This window comes from Lepidochelys kempii, chromosome 26 (genome assembly GCF_965140285.1).
Source record: "Lepidochelys kempii isolate rLepKem1 chromosome 26, rLepKem1.hap1, whole genome shotgun sequence".
Classification (NCBI taxonomy): Eukaryota; Metazoa; Chordata; order Testudines; family Cheloniidae; genus Lepidochelys; species Lepidochelys kempii.
This window is the reverse complement of record NC_136405.1, coordinates 1,432,541-1,452,239: the sequence shown is the minus strand read 5'-3', so window position 1 is coordinate 1,452,239 and position 19,699 is coordinate 1,432,541. Positions and strand designations below refer to the sequence as shown.

At 42.2% G+C, this 19,699-nt stretch overlaps 1 protein-coding gene across 5 annotated transcripts in view; it reads left to right on the top strand.

Annotated features, from left to right (window-relative positions):
- Positions 1–19,699, top strand: part of LOC140903715 (disintegrin and metalloproteinase domain-containing protein 9) — a 47,881-nt gene that overhangs the window by 10,907 nt on the left and 17,275 nt on the right. For 4 of the 5 annotated variants that reach the window (XM_073325455.2, XM_073325456.2, XM_073325457.2 and 1 more), the window contains exons 2-9: positions 6,244–6,341; positions 7,396–7,460; positions 8,657–8,735; positions 11,959–12,035; positions 12,956–13,145; positions 15,945–16,010; positions 16,553–16,624; positions 18,251–18,420. In XM_073325455.2, the coding sequence (XP_073181556.2) occupies positions 6,244–6,341; positions 7,396–7,460; positions 8,657–8,735; positions 11,959–12,035; positions 12,956–13,145; positions 15,945–16,010; positions 16,553–16,624; positions 18,251–18,420 (817 nt within the window). Of the gene's footprint in view, positions 1–6,243; positions 6,342–7,395; positions 7,461–8,656; positions 8,736–10,951; positions 10,974–11,958; positions 12,036–12,955; positions 13,146–15,944; positions 16,011–16,552; positions 16,625–18,250; positions 18,421–19,699 lie in introns of those variants that run through there. The other variant, XM_073325459.1, reaches the window with a different exon arrangement.

Below are 19,699 nucleotides of genomic sequence, written 5' to 3'. Positions count from 1 at the left end.
TTAGCATGGAGAGGCACTGTTAAACTGGCATGGTGCTTTAATAACTTGACATGTTTTGGCTTATTTTAATGCAAATCCCTGTTGGAGAGACTGTCTCACCCAGCTTCCTCAAAATCCCTGCAGCAAGTGGCCAAGCAAAGAGCGCCCCCAGATGTTTAAATTTCAGTGCAGTTTGCTTGCACTGACGACGATGAGGGATGGTATTTTTAAAGGAGCCTAAAGAGTTGGTGACCCAAGTCCCATTGAATTTCAAACTCTGTTAGATGCCTTTTGAAAATTCCAGCCTACTCTCAAGTGATGGAGCAGGCCTCCAGTGGGAGAGTGCTTAAGTCATGGTGATGACCCAAAGTGTGACGTACAAAGCAGTAAATACATCTGTCGTAGAAAGTGGAGTTGTTCTTCAAAGCTGAGCTGCTGCTTTAAAATAAGTGCTGTGTATTGGTAAATAGCTGCTCTATTCCTTTTCCTCCCACTGTGGCAAACAGCTAGTGTGAGCTCCAGTTGGACTGTAGCTTGTGGAATATCCTCAGTGATGATAAACTACAAGAACTGCAATGTAGTTTTGGAAATTGTTACAGGAAATAGAAGTATTTCCCTCCCTCTTTATTTTAGGTTTTAAAGCTTGTGCCCTTCTGGTGAGCTCATTGATTCCACCGTTATATGCCAGTAAAATCTGTTGTACTTAAAACCCTTTGTAGCTCCCATAACCATCTTTCCAAGGGGAGGTTTCAGAGTAACAGCCGTGTTAGTCTGTATTCGCAAAAAGAAAAGGAGTACTTGTGGCACCTTAGAGACTAACCAATTTATTTGAGCATAAGCTTTCGTGAGCTACAGCTCACTCCATCGGATGCTGAAGTGAGCTGTAGCTCACGAAAGCTTATGCACAAATAGATTGGTTAGTCTCTAAGGTGCCACAAGTACTCCTTTTCTTTTTCCAAGGGGAGTGGCTATTGGCTTAAGCACAGACCCTGTTTTTTTTTTTGGCTGATCATAAACCCACATGTGCTACCTTATTTTATAGTGTAAATGCATTAGAAGCATTTTATCCCACAACTGGTGTGTAACTGATTCTCCTTAAACAGCTCAGTTGTCCAGCAGTCCTTATCAGGAAGCATCTGCATCATGTTGCTGGCGGGCCTGTATAAATCCTGGTTTGAGAGTAGCAGCCATGTTAGTCTGTATCCGCAAAAAGAAAAGGAGGACTTGTGGGACCTTAGAGACTTACAAATTTATTTGAGCATAAGCTTTCGTGAGCTACAGCTCACTTCATCGGATGCTGAAGTGAGCTGTAGCTCATGAAAGCTTATGCGCAAATAAATTAGTCTCTAAGGTGCCACAAGTACTCCTTTTTTTTTTTTTTGGTATAAATCCTGTATGTAACAACAATATTCTATGCTAGACTCTCTTATGAAAGAGACTACGTCTTCATTATATATTGCATGCATTCAGTAAGTCCTTAAAATGCCCTTTCGTGACTTACTGTGCTTTAACAGCCTTTAACATGTAAAAGCTTTGACTGGCATTGCTGAATTTTGTAGGACTTGTTGCCTGGGTTTGCTGCTGCTACACCATGGGGAGGGAGAAAAGTAGGTTTTAGGAGCCTCTCTAGTATAATCTAGGGAGGCAGTGTGGCCTAGTGGAAAGACCATTGGACGTGGATTCAGGAGTTGGGGGGGGTTCCATTCCCAGCTCTGCCACTGGTCTGCTGGGTGACCTTGGGCAAGTTCCTACCCCTCTTTGTGCCTCATTTTCCCCACATGTCATAATGGGGCTAATGATACTGATGCCTCTGTATAGTGCTTTGAAACATGATGAAAGGTGTAAGGTGTTGTTTGTATTTTAAGAGACTATCGCGGATTGTCAAGTCTTGAATGAGCTTCTTATTTGAAACAGTCTGGATAACTTAGTTTATTACTGTCCACTTCTCAGGTGATCACTGTATTTTGTGGCAGTTGCGTATTTGGAAGTCATTTTGTGGCCTGAAAGTTTTTATCTGGCTGGGTGGTGTTCTGACCTGTGCTCCCCTGCACTTGTCAGAAGCACCCTCTTCAGAAGGAGGTTGATCTCTTTAAAGATATGTTGCTGCCTTGGTAGTACAATACTTTCATGAACAATAGGCTGGTTGGCAGAATTTATTTTCTTCCTCTCCATTAAATGCTGAGTATAAGCTTCCTAGTTTGTCCCTCTTTGATGCATAAGGTTGGATAGTATCCTATATCTGTATGAAGAAGATACCATACCTGATATTAAGTATGCTGTCAGTTGTTGATACCTTTGTATCAATTTAAAAATAAAGGGTCTTAGATAGAAAGCCAGTTATAAGAGTCAATCTGGTTCCAGATTTATCATAGGTACTTGTCAAGGCTGAGTACCCACTCTGTCACTCCAAGTGCAGAAAGTGGGGGCCAGCAAGGATTCTAAACATTAATACTTGCCACTCCAGGCTTGTATTAAACTCCCAAGGTTACAGCTTCTCTCTGACCTGGGCTTGGTAAATGCTGCCACCATCCAAATGGAAAAAAAACCCTCCTTGGATCCGGAACACTTGGGAATTCCTCCCTGTGGGGAACCCTCAAGCCCTTTCATGCCCCTTCAGGGGAAGAGCTGTGAAAGAAAACAAAGGAAATTAGCTGTGGCCACCAGCTAATCAAACAGCATATGCACAAACCTCTTAGGACACAAAAATCCAAATCCTTCTTAAAAAAGATAAATTTTATTAAAACAAAAAGAAAAAAAATACATCTGGAACTTAGACTGTTGCTAGATTTTAAAAGAGCAATCCCCAAAATTAAGAACCCAAAATAGCTTTCTTGGGGGTTCAGCTTCAAGGTTACAAGCAAACAAAAGCATCTGGGATTAGCACAGAGGAGATCCACAAGCCAGAATAAACCTGATCGCGTTTATCTAAACGTGTCCTATCCAAATGATTCCTTCTAGGTATGGAAGATAATTTTTCATACCTGGTTCGAACTTTACACAGCATTACTGCTTATGGCGTTGCTGCACTGTCCCTGCTTCTCCAGAGAACAACGGAGAAAGGACAAAAAGAACAGGAGTACTTGTGGCACCTTAAAAAGAAAAGGAGAACTTGTGGCACCTTGGAGACCTCAGAGACTTAACAAATTTATTTGAGCATAAGCTTTCGTGGGCTACAGCCCACTTCATCGGATGCATAGAATGGAATATATAGTAAGAAGATATAAATATACATACAGAGAACATGAAAAGGTGGAATTAGCCATACCAACTGTAAGAGGCTAATTAATTAAGATGAGCTATTATCAACAGGAGAAAAAAACTTTTGTAGTGATAATCAAGATGGCCCATTTAGACAGTTGACAAAAAGGTGTGAGGATACTTAACATGACAAGTTTCAGAGTAGCAGCCCTGTTAGTCTGTATCCGCAAAAAGAAAAGGAGGACTTGTGGCACCTTAGAGACGAACAAATTTATTTGAGCATAAGCTTTCGTGAGCTACAGCTCACTTCATCGGATGCATTCAGTGGAAAATACAGTGGGGAGATTTATATACACAGAGAACATGAAACAAAGGGTGTCACCATATACACGGTAATGAGAGTGATCAGGTAAGGTGAGCTATTACCAGCAGGAGAGCGGGGGGACGGACGGACGGACCTTTTGTAATGATAATCAAGGTGGGCCATTTCCAGCAGTTGGCACCCTGACAGCAGGATTGTCTGGCTATGTAGACTCCCTCCTGAGGTCCTTCACTACCAGCACTCCCAGCTATCTTCGAGACACCACTGACTTCCTGAGGAAACTACAATCCATCGGTGATCTTCCTGAAAACACCATCCTGGCCACTATGGATGTAGAAGCCCTCGACACCAACATTCCACACAAAGATGGACTACAAGCCGTCAAGAACACTATCCCCGATAATGTCACGGCTAACCTGGTGGCTGAACTTTGTGACTTTGTCCTCACCCATAACTATTTCACATTTGGAGACAATGTATACCTTCAAATCAGCGGCACTGCTATGGGTACCCGCATGGCCCCACAGTATGCCAACATTTTTATGGCTGACTTAGAACAACGCTTCCTCAGCTCTCCTCCCCTAATGCCTCTACTCTACTTGCACTATATTGATGACATCATCATCATCTGGCCCCATGGAAAAGAAGCCCTTGAGGAATTCCACCATGATTTCAACAATTTCCATCCCACCATCAACCTCAGCCTGGACCAGTCCACACAAGAGATCCACTTTCCTGGACACTACGGTGCTAATAAGCGATGGTCACATAAACACCACCCTATACCGGAAACCTACTGACCGCTATGCCTACCTACATGCCTCCAGCTTTCATCCAGACCACACCACACGATCCATTGTCTACAGCCAAGCTCTATGATACAACCACATTTGCTCCAACCCCTCAGACAGAGACAAACACCTACAAGATCTCTATCAAGCATTCTTACAACTACAGTACCCACCTGCTGAAGTGAAGAAACAGATTGACAGAGCCAGAAGAGTACCCAGAAGTTACCTACTACAGGACAGGCCCAACAAAGAAAATAACAGAACGCAACTAGCCATCACCTTCAGCCCCCAACTAAAACCTTTCCAATATATCATCAAGGATCTACAACCTATCCTGAAGGACGACCCATCAGTCTCACAGATCTTGGGAGACAGGGTAGTCCTTGCTTACAGACAGCCCCCCAACGTGAAGCAAATACTCACCAGCAACCACACGCCACACAACAGAACCACTAACCCAGGAACCTATCCTTGCAACAAAGCCCGTTGCCAACTGTGTCCACATATCTATTCAGGAGACACCATCATAGGGCCTAATCACATCAGCCACACTATCAGGGGCTCGTTCACCTGCACATCTACCAATGTGATCTGTGCCAGCAATGCCCCTCTGCCATGTACATTGGCCAAATCAGACAGTCTCTATGTAAAAGACTAAATGGACACAAATCAGATGTCAAGAATGATAACATTCAAAAACCAGTTGGAGAACACTTCAATCTCTCTGGTCACTTGATTACAGACCTAAAAGCGGCAATTCTTCAACAAAAAAACTTCAAAACCAGACTCCAAGGAGAGACTGCTCAATTGGAATTAATTTGCAAACTGGATACAATTAACTTAGGCTTGAATAGAGACTGGGAGTGGATGGGTCATTACACAAAGTAAAACTATTTCCCCATGAAAAAAGAAAAGGAGTACTTTTGGCACCTTAGAGACTAACAAATTTTTTTGAGCATCCGATGAAGTGAGCTGTAGCTCAGGAAAGCTTATGCTAAAATAAATTTGGTATTTTGCTAAGGTGCCACAAGTACTCCTTTTCTTTTTGCGGATACAGACTAACATGGCTGCTACTCTGAAACCTATTTCCCCATGTGTCCCTCCCCCACCCCCCGCTCTTCCTCAGACGTTCTTGTCAACTGCTGGAAATGGCGCACCTTGATTATCACTACAAAAGGTTCTCCTCCTCCCCCCGCCCCCCCCATCCGCTCTCCTGCTGGTAATAGCTCACCTTACTTGATCACTCTTGTTACAGAGTGCATGGTAACGCCCATTGTTTCATGTTCTCTATGTATATAAAATCTCCCCACTGTATTTTCCACTGCATGCATCCAATGAAGTGAGCTGTAGCTCATGAAAGCTTATGCTCAGATAAATTTGTTAGTCTCTAAGGTGCCACAAGTACTCCTGTTCTTTTAACATGACAAGTTTCTTTCCCCATTTTAAAAAATTCTAGCCTTCCCATTGGCTCTTTTGGTCAGGTGCCCACTCCTTTTCTTTTACCTGTGGGTTTGTTAACCTTTTACAGGTAAAGCAAGCAGAGAACAGACATCAAGAGGGATTTTACAGCTAACTGGCTGGCTGGGTGTTCATAAAAGGGAGCTATCCCCCACTTCATTTATTACAGTACTTATATGGCTCCCATTACTGTAGTATCTGAACACCTAACAATGTGTCTATCCTCTTAACACCCAGGAGAGGTAGGGCAGTGCTATTGTCCTAATTCTACCAATGGATAACTGAGGCACAGAGAGGCTAAGTGACTTGTATTAGGTCACTCTGGGAGTCTGTGGCAGAGTAGGGAATTGAATCTGGGTCTCTCAAATCCCAAACTTGCACCTTAACCCGTGGACCATTCTTTCAAAGAGAAGTTGTTTTGTTCCACGAGCATGGTCTGTCTGTTTTATTTCCTTAGTGACATGAATGTGGTGGCATTTGCTTTTTCTTTTTTAGGTTTCCAGCAGACCTCTCATTTGTCTTCCTATGAAATTATACATCCACAGAGGTTAACAAGAGAGCAGCGAGCGGCCTCCAATTCCTCCTCAGTACAGGTACTTGGAAGTGTTTAAAATCATTCTCTGCTTCTGAATCAGGTTCGTCTAAAGTTGGCTCTAAATTCAGTTAGTCCATCCCCTGAACAATGTAACTGCAAAAGATTTCAAGTATTCAGCCTCCCACAACATATGGAAGACATTGTGCTGGCTTTCAGATGATGGTGGTTAGTGTGTTGTAGACCCATCAAGCCATGTAACTTGCCCAGAGTAGGACAGAGTCTGTGCACTTTAAGGCACTCGAGGCTTAAACTGACTGTCACTTTGTTGGGATTAACAGGATTTCTGTGACCACAGCATGATGCTGTATCACAGATGACTTGCAGCTGACTGCGGTGGTAAGCCAGTGCTTGCTCATGTTGAGATAATTAATGTAGTCACAAGTGAATTTGAACTGTCCCTTTAAATAAACAAATCCAAACCTACTGGGATAGTACCAGGCAGTGGAGAGAATAGGCCATGAATGACCAGAACATACATGCGGAAGGATGCAGTAATAAAAACCACATTGTCCTTTCCCAGCTGAGGAGATTATATGAAAAGCACTAAGCTTCTTTCCAGGAGACTTAGGATCATGCTATTGGTGGAATAATTAAACGCAGAAAGCTAATTTTGAAATGAGTGAGTTAGAACCACGCTGGGATTTGTGTCTGGAGTGTCATGTGACATAATAGGATCACCGGTATTTTGTTTATGCCTGCAGTCTGAAATCAGCAAAATGAAAAAGAATGGGAATTTCTTTATTAGCTTAGTCCCTTGGGTTTTGTGGGTGTAGAAATGGCCAAGGCAGGCAGTAATTTGCCTCACGGGTGTTTGGGAACTAAATGTATCTGAACTAAGAATGAACGTGCACAGTGATGACCTTAAGTAAACCCTCACGGCTGAGTTATAGCAGTTGAATATAAGGTCTTAATGGCAGGGCTGATGGCGGTGACATTAGTGGCACATATAGAGTAACTGGGCATGTGGGTGATGTTTACCCCAGGGTTTGGATGGTGGCTGAGAGAGTGTTTTTGTTAGTACAATGTGTAAGTGTTCTCTTTTTTGTGCTCAGGACAAGGTGTCATATGTCATTCACGTAGAGGGAAGGAAACATATAATTCACCTAGAAAAAAACAAGTAAGTGACTCGTCTTTCCCTCTGACTTCTGGTAACTCTGCCCTGGGATTATTCACTTCCTATCAACTGCATTAGATTTGTACATGCTGTTTCCAGTTCTGGATGCTGTTTCCAGGTAACATGCTGTTTTCAGTCCTGGAGGTGGTGTTTGCACACTGGCTCTGTTAAACCTGTAAAGGAAAACAGTTGAAAGTGGACTAACTCTCCCTCCCTCCCATCTCCCCACAGTAGGGTACCAACTAAACATTTTTCTGAGCTGCTTTGATGATCAGTCTCAAGTACAGGAAGTGACTTGCCCAAAAGGGATCTGGGCAGGGATTAAAAGGACATGATCTCACTTCAAAGAAACAAACAAAACACCTACCTTTTTTAGCTGCTGGCTTGTGACTTCTGCAGTTTTATTTTTAAATTCTCTCCCTAGTTGCTGTGCTAAAGGTCCACACAAATGAGGAATCTGGCTATACACACAATGCTATAATGTTCAGAGTAAACACACACTGAACATAGAGATTTTTTTTTCTCTAGTCCTTGTACAGTGATTTTAAGGGTTACTAGTAATAACAATAGGTTAAAATCAGTCAAAAGTGTGTTTTTTTTAAAGTTGATCTTCCTCATAATCAACATGTTGTAATAATAAACAAAAGAGACAATGTGGTCAAATTCACTAGGCTGTGGGGTCTTGGGCTGTCATTCATCAGATCCCTGGTCCTCAGAAGCATGGGAATTTGACTTCTCTGCTTTCTGGCTGCTTGGCCATCTCTGAATTCAGTACTGGGTCACCCTTTAAAAAAATATTTCCCAATATGCTTTCCTCCAAAACTGGAGATAGAGAAGCCAGCTGCAGCCAGTTGGCCTCTGACTGCTGCACTTTTCTATTCCCTGCCTTCCAGCTAGTGAGCATTTAGCTCTGTTTTGATGTTTCCTCTTGTCTTTTTGTGTTTCATCCCTGAGGAGGTGGTAGATTCTTGCATTAAATATCCTATTTCAGTACCTTGAGTTTTGCCATAGTATAGTTACATAGAGGAATAGATCCTAGTAACTGCATAATTCCTCAATGGTTCGTGGGTTTGGTTTTTTTTTTATATCAGTTTCCTTATTTCAATACAGATTTTTCAATTCTGCCACTATTGATGAGGATCTTTGTTTTCTTGTTGCATCAACATTTTTGTATTTCTCCCCTCCCCTCCTTTTTTCAGAGAATTTTTACCCAAAGATTTCACAGTGTATACCTACAGCGAGGAAGGGAAGTTGCAGTCTGAAAATCCGGACATGCAGGTGGGTTTTCTTTCTTTTGTGTCCTTGTTGAAGCAGGGCGATTAGAACTTCATACAGCTGCATTACTAAAGAGTAATGTATTACGAAACTGACTGGAGCGTCTTCTAAAGGAGTAGGTTCTAATCTGTAAAATGCACAACGCATTTCACTCCTCATCTGGGAAGATGCCTTGAATTTGGCCGCTTGCACGTAACAGTAGAAAAATCACACTTTTCTGTGATGGGTGGGAGGGTAGGCAGGTGGGTGGGTGTGCGCTCATGTTTTATTTAAAAAACTGAATTTTTCCTGTTTGTGTGTGGGTTTTTTTTTTAAATCTTAATTTTTTTAATTAAAAAAGGAAATAGTTGTTTTGATTAGCCACTGAGCGTCTTTTCTGATTATATTCTGGTTATACTGGTGTTTCAAAACTGTAAATACAAGAGCAACGTAATATTTCTATTGTTCGCTGAATGCCACCTCCCCTTGCAGGGCGTTAGTCCTGTCTGTCAGGTGTCAGAGCAATCAAGGGGGGCAAAACACCCTGTTGGGGGTTCACTTTAGTGACTCTCAGATACAACTCTTTATGGCATTTTGACGCAGTATAAAACCAGATATAGAATATAATGACTTCCATGGACCGTCTCCCTCTTAGCCATACTCCTCCCCCAACTGCTTGGATCATTAAATGTTTCGGATCCTATAGCACTAGTGGTCCCTGGATTATAATCAGAACTGCTTAACTAGAAAAAGTGTGCACAACTCTTCTCCCCATACGGGCAAGCTGCTGCTGCGACAGCTTCCACCCCCCTTGCTTCACCACATGGCCATTAGACATTACATTTTCAAAGAATGATTAACTGGTTTCATGGAACAAACACAAATGGTGCCTCATGTCATAACAAATATATGCACATTTTACTTTCTCCACCCTCCCCTTGTTTAAAATAAGTCTGCTCTGTTGTTTGTGTGTCTGGTGTGATGCACAGTATCTCTTGCTTGGAAATGGAGCAACTGAGTGTTTAGGGTTTTTCCCCCCCTTTTCCTTTCTATGGAAAGGCAGGTACTTGAATCTGAGGAGGAACACAGTTTGTGCTTATAGCGAGGCTTTAGTTCAGCCAGCGGCTATGACAAGCCCTGTTGCTCTGGGGGATTATTACATGCTTTAAGAACTTTGTAAGGCACCAGGCCAAAGAACAAATGATTTCAGCTGCCTGACAACTACAGTGATCTCCAAAAATATGTCTGCTAGAGAACCTTAGAGCTACAGCTGCAATGCAGTGAACATTCTGTGTGGCACAGAATGAAATGCATTTGCCTTGTACTTGCCCCCGAGGATAATTTACAAAACCGGGCCAGGTAGAGTACAGAGCATGTTGGACATGCTTCTGTATGGGTTTTTGTGATGGGGGTGTGATGTAAATCTTGTGTATTTAGTGGGCTGTGAAACCACATGTTTTGCTCCCAGGGGATGGAATTGCTGCATTAGAATGGATCGTTTTGTGTCTTGTCCTGGGATCTCTTTGGAAGTCAAGCTTGAGTGGATAATGGCTTTCATCTGGCATTGTTCTGTTTTCCTGACAGTGCCTCGTCAGGGCTGGTTGAGGCGTGTTTAGGCAGCACAGAGTGTCTGTCCATTGGCAGTAATAGCAGATGTTTACCTCGCTCTAGCCAGAGAGAGGCTATAAACAAGCCAAAGGGTGTATCATGCAAAATTCGTTCCTGGAAGGCTGAATGGCTCACTGGCAGGGCTTAAATTCAGCTGGAGCTGACCAGAGCGGAGCTCCAGTAAATATTTTCAAACCTGCAGGAGTCTCGGTGCCCTGGGGCTCCAGGAAATACTCGGGGAGAATTTAAGCCCTGCTCACTGGGTTGAGCTTAAAATATTTATGGGGGGTAGGGTGGGAAGGGGAGAACAAACAACGTTGAAGTTGGACAACTCAGCTTCAAGTCCAGAGACTGTTCACAGACGGTTTATCTGAGCCTGGTTGAGTAATACTAGAACATACATTAGGAGAGTAGACTTCAGTGTAGACAGACCTGTAAAATCTTAAAACTCCACAGCAGCACAGCTGTGCCACTGTGATTGTGCCTCTGTAGTGTTTCAGGTGGTTTTCAATCTTTTTTCGTTTGCACACTCCTAAAAAATTTCAGATGGAGACGCGGGCCCCTGTGGAGATGTTAGACCTCATCTGCAGACCCCAAGGAGTCTAGAGGACATAGATGGAAAACCACTGGTGTAGACACTACTTACACTGACAGGTAGGATTCTCCCATCAGTGTAGCTAATCCACTTCTTTGAGGTGTGGTATCTAGTTTGACAGAAGAATTCTTTTGTCAACCTAGCGCTGTCTACACAGGGACTTAGGTTGGCTTAACCACTCCGCTTAGAGGATGGATTTTTCGCACCCCATAGTGATGTAGTTATGCTGATGTAATTTTCTAGTGGAGGCCGCCAGGCCTAAGAATATATTTGCTACTGTTCAGGTAAGCGAGCGAATAGGGTGGGATTTAGCCTGGTCTGCACTAGAAAATTAGATTGCCATAACTATGTTGCTCAGGGGTGTGAAAAATCCACACGGCTGAGTGGCGTATTTAAGCTGACCAAAGTCCCTGTGGAGATTGCGCTAGGTCGATGGAAGAATTCTTCCATCAACCTAGCTGCTGCTGCCTCTTGCGGAGGTAGATTACCTACACCCAGGGCTTAAATTCTCATAGAGTATTTCCCAGAGCCCTCCCCATGCCATGAAAACTCCAGGGGGGTTGAAAATCTTTACCGGAGCTCTGCTCCACATGGCTCCAGATGAATTTAAGCCCTGCCTACACTGACAGGAGAATTGTACGTGGTGTCTACACTGAGGTGCTACCCTGGTGTCACTACACTGCTGTAGTGTTTTAAGTGTACATGTGCCCTTAGACAATTCAGTAGTGCTGAATTGCTGGTCCTGTTGGGCTGTGAAATGGACCTGCAGTTATGGTACAAGGAGGCTGGCTTTCATTGTGTTTAATAATAATACAAGAGTCCTAGAGCGCCTGGTACTTAGATTAATAATTCCCCATGTTTACCTATGTGGAGGATAAACACATGTATGGTACCATCCCATGCACGCATTTCTTCAGGCTAGGGAAGGAGATCTCTTCCTACCATTAGTGCAGCAAGGTGAACAATAGCAGCAGCAGTTGTAGTCAGTTGCATTGTGTATGTATAGAAATAATACATAATTCATTTCTTTATTTTTTCCCTTAGGATCACTGCCATTATCAGGGATATGTGGAGGGGATACCAGATTCCATCGTAACTGTTAGCACTTGCTTTGGACTCAGGTAACAGAACTCTTCTTGTGTATGTAGTTATCACAACTATGCATTGTTATAATTCAGTTCTCTGAAACAGAATATTATTCTCCCTTTGACTTAATTAGTTTTGAGCCAAACTGTATTTCATCTGTTGGTGCTGGGCTGCATGAGAGTATTGTGTTTAATTAATACCATCATGTTTTTGCAGTCTTTTGTTGATACAAAACGAACAAATACTTTGATTAAGACAAAATTATTTGATTGGTGGGACTATAACCGTTTGTCCTCAAAAATTCCAATCCAGAATTTCTCCCCACCCCTCCAAAACAACTGACTTCACTGTTCAGCCATCAGTAAATCCAACAGGAATTGTTGCATCTGTTCTTAGTATTTTTACAACCTTGTATAGAAAGTTAATTTAAATGATCATTTTTGTATTGTATGCAATTATTTAGTGTTAGGGAGTTTTTAAATAAAATCTTGATTAGCAATTTTACTGAGACTTGACACTTAAAGTGTTTTATGATCAACTTTAATTTGAAAAAATCTTTGACTTGAGGTAATTTCAGCACCCTTAGGATTTTCTTGATTTGTCTATTATTGACATTCACATCACTGCTCTTTACTGCTTTGGCAACATTAACTGAACTGAAACATTTCTGTTTTCAGAGTCTGTGATTAAGGCCCCGATACTGCAAACTCTTATGAATATGCTTAATATGACACACGTGGGTTGTTCCACTGAAGTCATGAGGCTGCTTGCATGCTTAAAGTTAAGCACAGCACACAAGCGTCTATAGGAGTGGGGCCAAGCTTTTATTCTATATTTCTTTCTGTAATATGTTTGTTGTTCCCTCCTCCATCCTTCCCAAACGTCTGGATAACGGCAGCCTCTGCATTTAGTCTAGTAGTTGCTTGGCAGTAATGTGTATTCATCCGATTGTTAGGGGACTGCTGCAAGTGGAAAATGTCACGTATGGAATTGAGCCGATGGAGTCCTCCTCTGGCCTCAAACACATTATATATCGAATGGAGAATGTGAAGAAGGAGCCCATGATGTGTGGAGTTAACAACACAGACCCTGAAAGAGAACACACAGAGGATGAGCACCCTCCCAGCATGACTCAGTTGCTGCGAGTGAGTATTCTAGTGTCTTCTCTACACTGCAATTTGGAATTGCTTTTATGACTGTTCAACTAATAAGACAGAAATGGTGTATCAGGTTTCTCTCAGAGGTGACTACAGTTGAGGATTCTGACAGGCATTTTTCTACCTGCTGTAAGAACTCCATAGCTCTTTCATATCTGAACAAAACGGTTACAGTTTCCTCCAGGTTGTATTCGTACAAAAGAAGTAGCAAGGTTGCTGTAGGAGAGATTGAGGTTTGTTGACAGAGCTGCATGACAGGGGATGATGAGGGCAGGAATGCGGCTGTCCGGATTGAGGCTCATCAACAGAGTTCTGTGTCAGAAGCTAGAATGGCATTGGCCTTGCTGAAACTGGGACTGTTACTTTGATGGTTATGAGAATGGTGTAACAAAGTTTGTTCGGGGTTTCTTGTTTCACTTAGTTTAAATTTGACTAAAAAGATGGGAGCGATAAAATGTGTGAGGCATGTGAAAAACATGTATGTTTGTTCTCTTTACAGCATTTGTTAGCAGCTACTAACAGTTAGTATTTATCACAGCTACTGCCATTTTCCCTGCTTAATCTGCAGAGAAATATGTGTTGCCTTTCTAAAAAAACATGAATGGGAATAAAAAAAACCCCTTACTTTAAAAATTTAGCAGGACTTACTGGTTATGTGGCCAGTCTTTAGTCAAAAACATGTGCAGAGCAATTATTACTTTGCATGATGTTTTTTTAGTTGGCTTTGTCTTTTGGGTGTGTTTTGGATGTGCAGAAAGAATAGCAAACATGGCAGGTGACCAGCTTGGCTTAACAAAGAAATCTTTGGTGAGCTTAAACACGGAAAGGAAGCTTACAAGAAGTGGAAACTTGGACAGATGACTAGGGAGGAGTATAAAAATATTGCTTGAGCATGCAGGGGTGTAATCAGGAAGGCCAAAGCACAATTGGAGTTGCAGCTAACAAGGGATGTGAAGGGTAACAAGGGTTTCTACAGGTATGTTAGCAACAAGAAGAAGGTCAGGGAAAGTGTGGGACTCTTACTGAATGGGAGAGGCAACTTAGTGACCACATCTGCCAAGTTCAGATCCCAGACTGCTGTACTGGGCAGCACAGTATGGGGAGGGGTGAGCAGCCCTCAGCGGTGAAAGAACAGGTTAAGGACTATTTAGAAAAGATGGACATGCACAAGTCCATCGGGCTGGATGCATGCATCCGAGGATGCTGAGGGAGTAGGCTGATGTGATTGCGGAGCCATTGGCCATTATCTTTGAAAACTCGTGGCGATCGGGGGAGGTCCCGGATGATTGGAAAAAGGCAAATATAGTGCCCATCTTTAAAAAAAGGGAAGGAGGAGAATCTGGGGAACTACAGCCTCAGTCCCTGGAAAAATCATGGGGCAGGTCCTCAAGGAATCCATTTTGAAGCACTTGGAGGAGAAGAAGGTGATCAGGAACAGTCAGCATGGATTCACCGAGGGCAAGTTATGGCTGACCAACCTGATTGCCTTCTATGATGAGATAACTGGCTCTGTGGATATGGGGAAAGCGGTGGACATGATCTATTTTGACTTTAGCGAAGCTTTTGATACAGTCTCCCACAGTATTCTTGCCAGCAAGTTAAAAAAGTATGGATTGGATGAATGGACTATAAGGTGGATAGAAAGCTGGCTCGATCAGCAGGCTCAATGGGTAGCAATCAATGGCTTGATGTTAGTTGGCAGCTGGTATCAAGTGGAATGCCCTGGGGTTGGTCCTGGGGCCAACATTTTCATTAATGATCTAGATGATGGGATGGATTACACCCTCCGCAAGTTCGCGGATGACGCTAAGCTTCGGGGAGAGGTAGATACGCTGGAGGGTAGGGATAGGGTCCAGAGTGACCTAGACAAATTGGATTGGGCCAAAAGAAATCTGATGAGGTTCAACAAGGACAAGTGCAGAGTTCTGCACTTAGGACGGAAGAATTCCATGCTCTGCCACAGGCTGGGGACCGACTGGCTAAGCGGCAGTTCTGCAGAAAAGGACATGGGGATTACAGTGGATGAGAAGCTGGATATGAGTCAACAGTGTGCCCTTGTTGCTAAGAAGGCTAACGGCATATTGGGCTGCATTAATAGGAGCATTGCCAGCAGATCAAGGGAAGAGATTTGAGGCCACATCTGGAGTATTGCACCCAGTTTTGGGCCCTTCAGTACAGAAAGGATGTGGACAAATTGGAGAGAGTCCAGCAGAGGGCAACGAAAATGATTAGGGGGCTGGGGCACATGACTTACGAGGAGAGCCTGAGGGAACTGGGATTATTTAGTCTGCAGAAAAGAAGCATGAGGGGGGATTTGATAACAGCCTTCAACTACCTGAAGTGGGGGTTCCAAAGAGGATGGAGCTCGGCTGTTCTCAGTGGTAGTAGATGACGGAACAAGGAGCAATGGTCTCAAGTTGCAGTGGGGGAGGTCTAGGTTGGATATTAGGAAAAACTATTTCACTAGAAGGGTGGTGAAGCACTGGAATGGGTTACTTAGGAAGGTGGTGGAATCTCCATCCTTCGAGGTTTTTAAGCCCTGGCTTGACAAAGCCCTGGCTGGGATGGTTTAGTAGGGGTTGGTCCTGCTTTGAGCAGCAGGTGGGACTAGTTGACCTTCTGAGGTCTCTTCCAACCCTAATCTTCTATGATTCTATGATTACATTCGTAAAGCACTTGTTTTACTGAGTGTGAAATATGAGCATGGATTAGGATGAGCTCACTTTGTTTATACAGATGAACTTGTTGACTACAAAGAAAATGTGTTTTTTTTCTTCCTGTTTGCAGAGGAAAAGAGCTATACTGCCCCAGACAAGATATGTGGAGCTGTTCATAGTTGTGGACAAAGAAAGGGTAGGATTATATATTGGTTTTTCCTTAGTTCTTTGCTTATGGTGGAGGGCTCAGAAGTAACTTAAACACCCACACCCCAAATAATTATAAAACGTTTTAAGGCAGAGTAATAATGTACCTTTTTGTACTAAAACGTACTTTCAGCCCTCATTATTACAAATGGATTTATTAAAGGACAATACCAGACATAACCTAGACAATTCAAATATATACAATGTTACTACCATTGCAAAATAGGATATACAGTAAAACCTCAGAGGGTCAGAGCTTTACAGTCAAGGATCCTAATGGTCAAAGGAGAATATTTCCCTCCTGTTCTGCCTCTCTTGAACAGATGATGATCTGACTCCATCTGTAAATGTGCTGCCTACTAGTTTGCCCTCTTCTGGTGCTTTTTTTCTGACAGCAGTTCCAGGCTTTATCTTCCAAACATGAAACTTGGAGCCTGACAATAATACTTAAAATATGTTGTTCTTCCTCTTGTGTCTTATAATCATGTCAATCACGTCTTATTTCCATTAATAAATCTCTTTATATTGCAGTATGAACTATTGGGTAGGAGTGAAACTGCTGTGAGAGAAGAGATGGTGCATCTAGCAAATTACCTGGATAGTGTAAGTTAAAGCTATACTGTGTCTAAATTGGCAATATTATTGAATGTTGTAGCCTTGCAACTTAAGTATTTAATTTTATAAACTGACCACCTTGGTCTGTTATCTTGTCAGAATCCTGCTAAGCAGGGTCAGGACCTGGTTAGTAAGTGAATGAACAAGGGAAATCCAGTGTCCTATTGGAAGTGATGTTGATGATTCAGTGGGAAGCACTCCTCCCTTGGAGTTACCGTTTGTCAGGGTTCCCCCCCCTTTGAACTCTGGAGTACAGATGTGGGGACCTGCATGAAAGACCCCCTAAGCTCATTTCTGGCAGCTTAGGTTAAAAACTTCCACAAGGCACAAATCCTTTTCTTGTCTTTGGACGGTATTGCTGCCACCACCAAGTGATTTAGACAAAGATTCAGGAAAAGGACCACTTGGAGTTCCGATTTCCCCAAAATATCCCCTCAACCCCTTTCACTCGCTTTCCTGGGGAGGCTTGAGAATAATATACCAACCAATTGCCTTTAATAAAAGTACAGACCAGACCCTTTATTTTTAGGACACTAAAATCAACCAGGTTTTTAAAAGAAGAACTTTATTATAAAGAAAAAAGTAAAAGAAGCACCTCTGTAAAATCAGGATGGAAGGTAATTTTACAGGGTTATAAAAAGATTTCCCCTCTAGGCTCAACTTCAAAGTTACTAAAACCGGAATAAACCTCCCTCTTAGCATAGGGAAAATTCACAGGCTAAAACAAAAGATAATCTAATGCATTTCCTTGCCTTTACTTACAAATTTTGTAATCTTAGATGCTTATTTCAGGTACGGGTTTAGGAGATGTTTTTTTCCTGCCTGGTCCCTCTCTCTGTCCCAAGAGAGTGCAACAGAGAGAGCACAAACAACCCTCCTCCTGGCCCCCCAGATTTGAAAGTATCTTCTTCCCTTATTTGGTCCTTTTGGTCAGGTGCCAACCAGCTTATTTGAGCTTCTTAATCCCTTACAGGTAAAGGAGGGATTTTATGCTACCCTTAGCTGTATTGTTTATGACACTGTTGAACTGACAACATCTCACTATGGAGCTAGAGGGAGCTGTAAGGTGGTGGTAGTATTTATTTACCAAGGATTGAGGTGGATTCTCCATAACTGGAAATCTTGAAATCAAGATTGTTTGTTTTTATAAAAGATATTCTTGAGTTCAACCACAACTATTGGTTTTGAAGCAGGAATTAATTCAGGGAAGTGTGATGACCTGTATTATCCAGGTGAGGTCAGACTAGATGATCACAGTTGTCTCTTCAGGCCTTAAGAACTATGGATCTGTTGTGTTCTGTTTTAATTTGACTTTGGTTTGCTGGGGACACTATTGGTTTGTGTTCAGGATCCTTTCTATTTGTCTATCTTTTTGTTTTTTCTATAGCACCCTATCGCTGTGGTATATAGGCACTAGTCCTTTAGCCTACTAAAATTTATTAGCAGGACATATATGATTTGGAAAACTGACATTCGTATTACATCGGAAAACTGAAAAATTAGATTTTGGTGCTGTGATTATATATAATATTAAAAAACAATTTATCCTATGGCATGCTCAGATCTGTCCATTCTCAGCTTTGCTCTACATTCCCCTTTTCTTTGCCTTTTCAGATGTACATTATGCTGAATATTCGCATCGTGCTGGTTGGCTTGGAGATTTGGAAGTATGAAAACTTGATTAGCACAGACGGAAGTGCAGGCGATGTGCTGGGGAACTTTGTACAGTGGCGAGAGAAGAATCTTGTCACGCGTCGACGACATGACAGTGCCCAGTTTGTTCTGTAAGTGCTGGGAATCTTTTTCCCCATCCAGAAATAATTTTAAGAAAGGGCTTTGCCAGGAGAGTTTGCTTATTTGTATTAACATGTAACTGCAGACATAAAGGTTACATTAAATGAAGATTCCATGGTAACGGCTTTACTATGAGCGGTCGGAAACAATCTGCTGCACGTGCTGTTTACTGAAGCAGTGGGAACATTCAGCACCAATTTGTTCCTGACAAATGGGGATATCACTAAAATTAGAGGTTTCAGAGTAGCAGCCATGTTAGTCTGTATTCGCAAAAAGAAAAGGAGGACTTTTGGCACGTTAGAGACTAACCAATTTATTTGAGCATAAGCTTTCATGAGCATTCGATGAAGTGAGCTGTATGCTCAAATAAATTGGTTAGTCTCTAAGGTGCCACAAGTCCTCCTGTTCTTTTTCCTAAAATTAGAACAATTTTTGGATTGTTCCAAACTTGATGCTGCTTAATTTCTCTTATTACAAAGCTCACAGCTGTGGGTGACTTCACAGATAAGCCTTTGTCACATCATTTATTGGATAGACTTGTAGATCTAGGGCTTTTCCCTTGAAGTCCATAACTATCACAGCTGTGGAGTGTTGAATGTTGTGGTTTAATGGAGCACAAGCTGTTTCTGTCATCAATGTCCAGAAGCAAGTTACATGGTTTGAGCCTTACTGTGTAGAATTAACTTGTTTCTCCATGTCACTGGCACTTTTGCATCATTGCACTATTAGCATCCCTTTCTTAAGCTGGAGTTTGTTTAATATTTGGAAGCCACATGTGGGACATTCTTGTTACTAAAATAATCTGTAGCATACTGTACTGAGATCACACGATGTAGGCTTGGTAACTTACAATGTGTCAGAGGGCAGTTTGGCAGGTAGCTCCTTCCAGCAGATTTATTTCACACAAAAAAAGCTTGATATTATAAAGTTTGATATTAAGACTTCACTGTACTCTTGCCTGTTATGCAAGGTTGAACACCGTACATGTTGTAGTATTACACTCAGACTTTCTATAAGAATATTGGAGAAACAAAATTTAAAGGGGAAGCTGAGGAAAGGGAAGTTAATGGAGAATAACAAAGAAACCACTACAATAGAAACTTAAAGAAAAAAATAGGGTTGGTATATTACTTACATTTATATTTTGGGGTGGAGTGGGCATTGACTCTCTCTAAATTATATGGTCCCAGTTTTAAAAAACAAACCAGTGTCTAAATAAAAGCATGGTGTTAATATCCGTCGTGCTTTCGTGGCACTGTACTTCCTGTC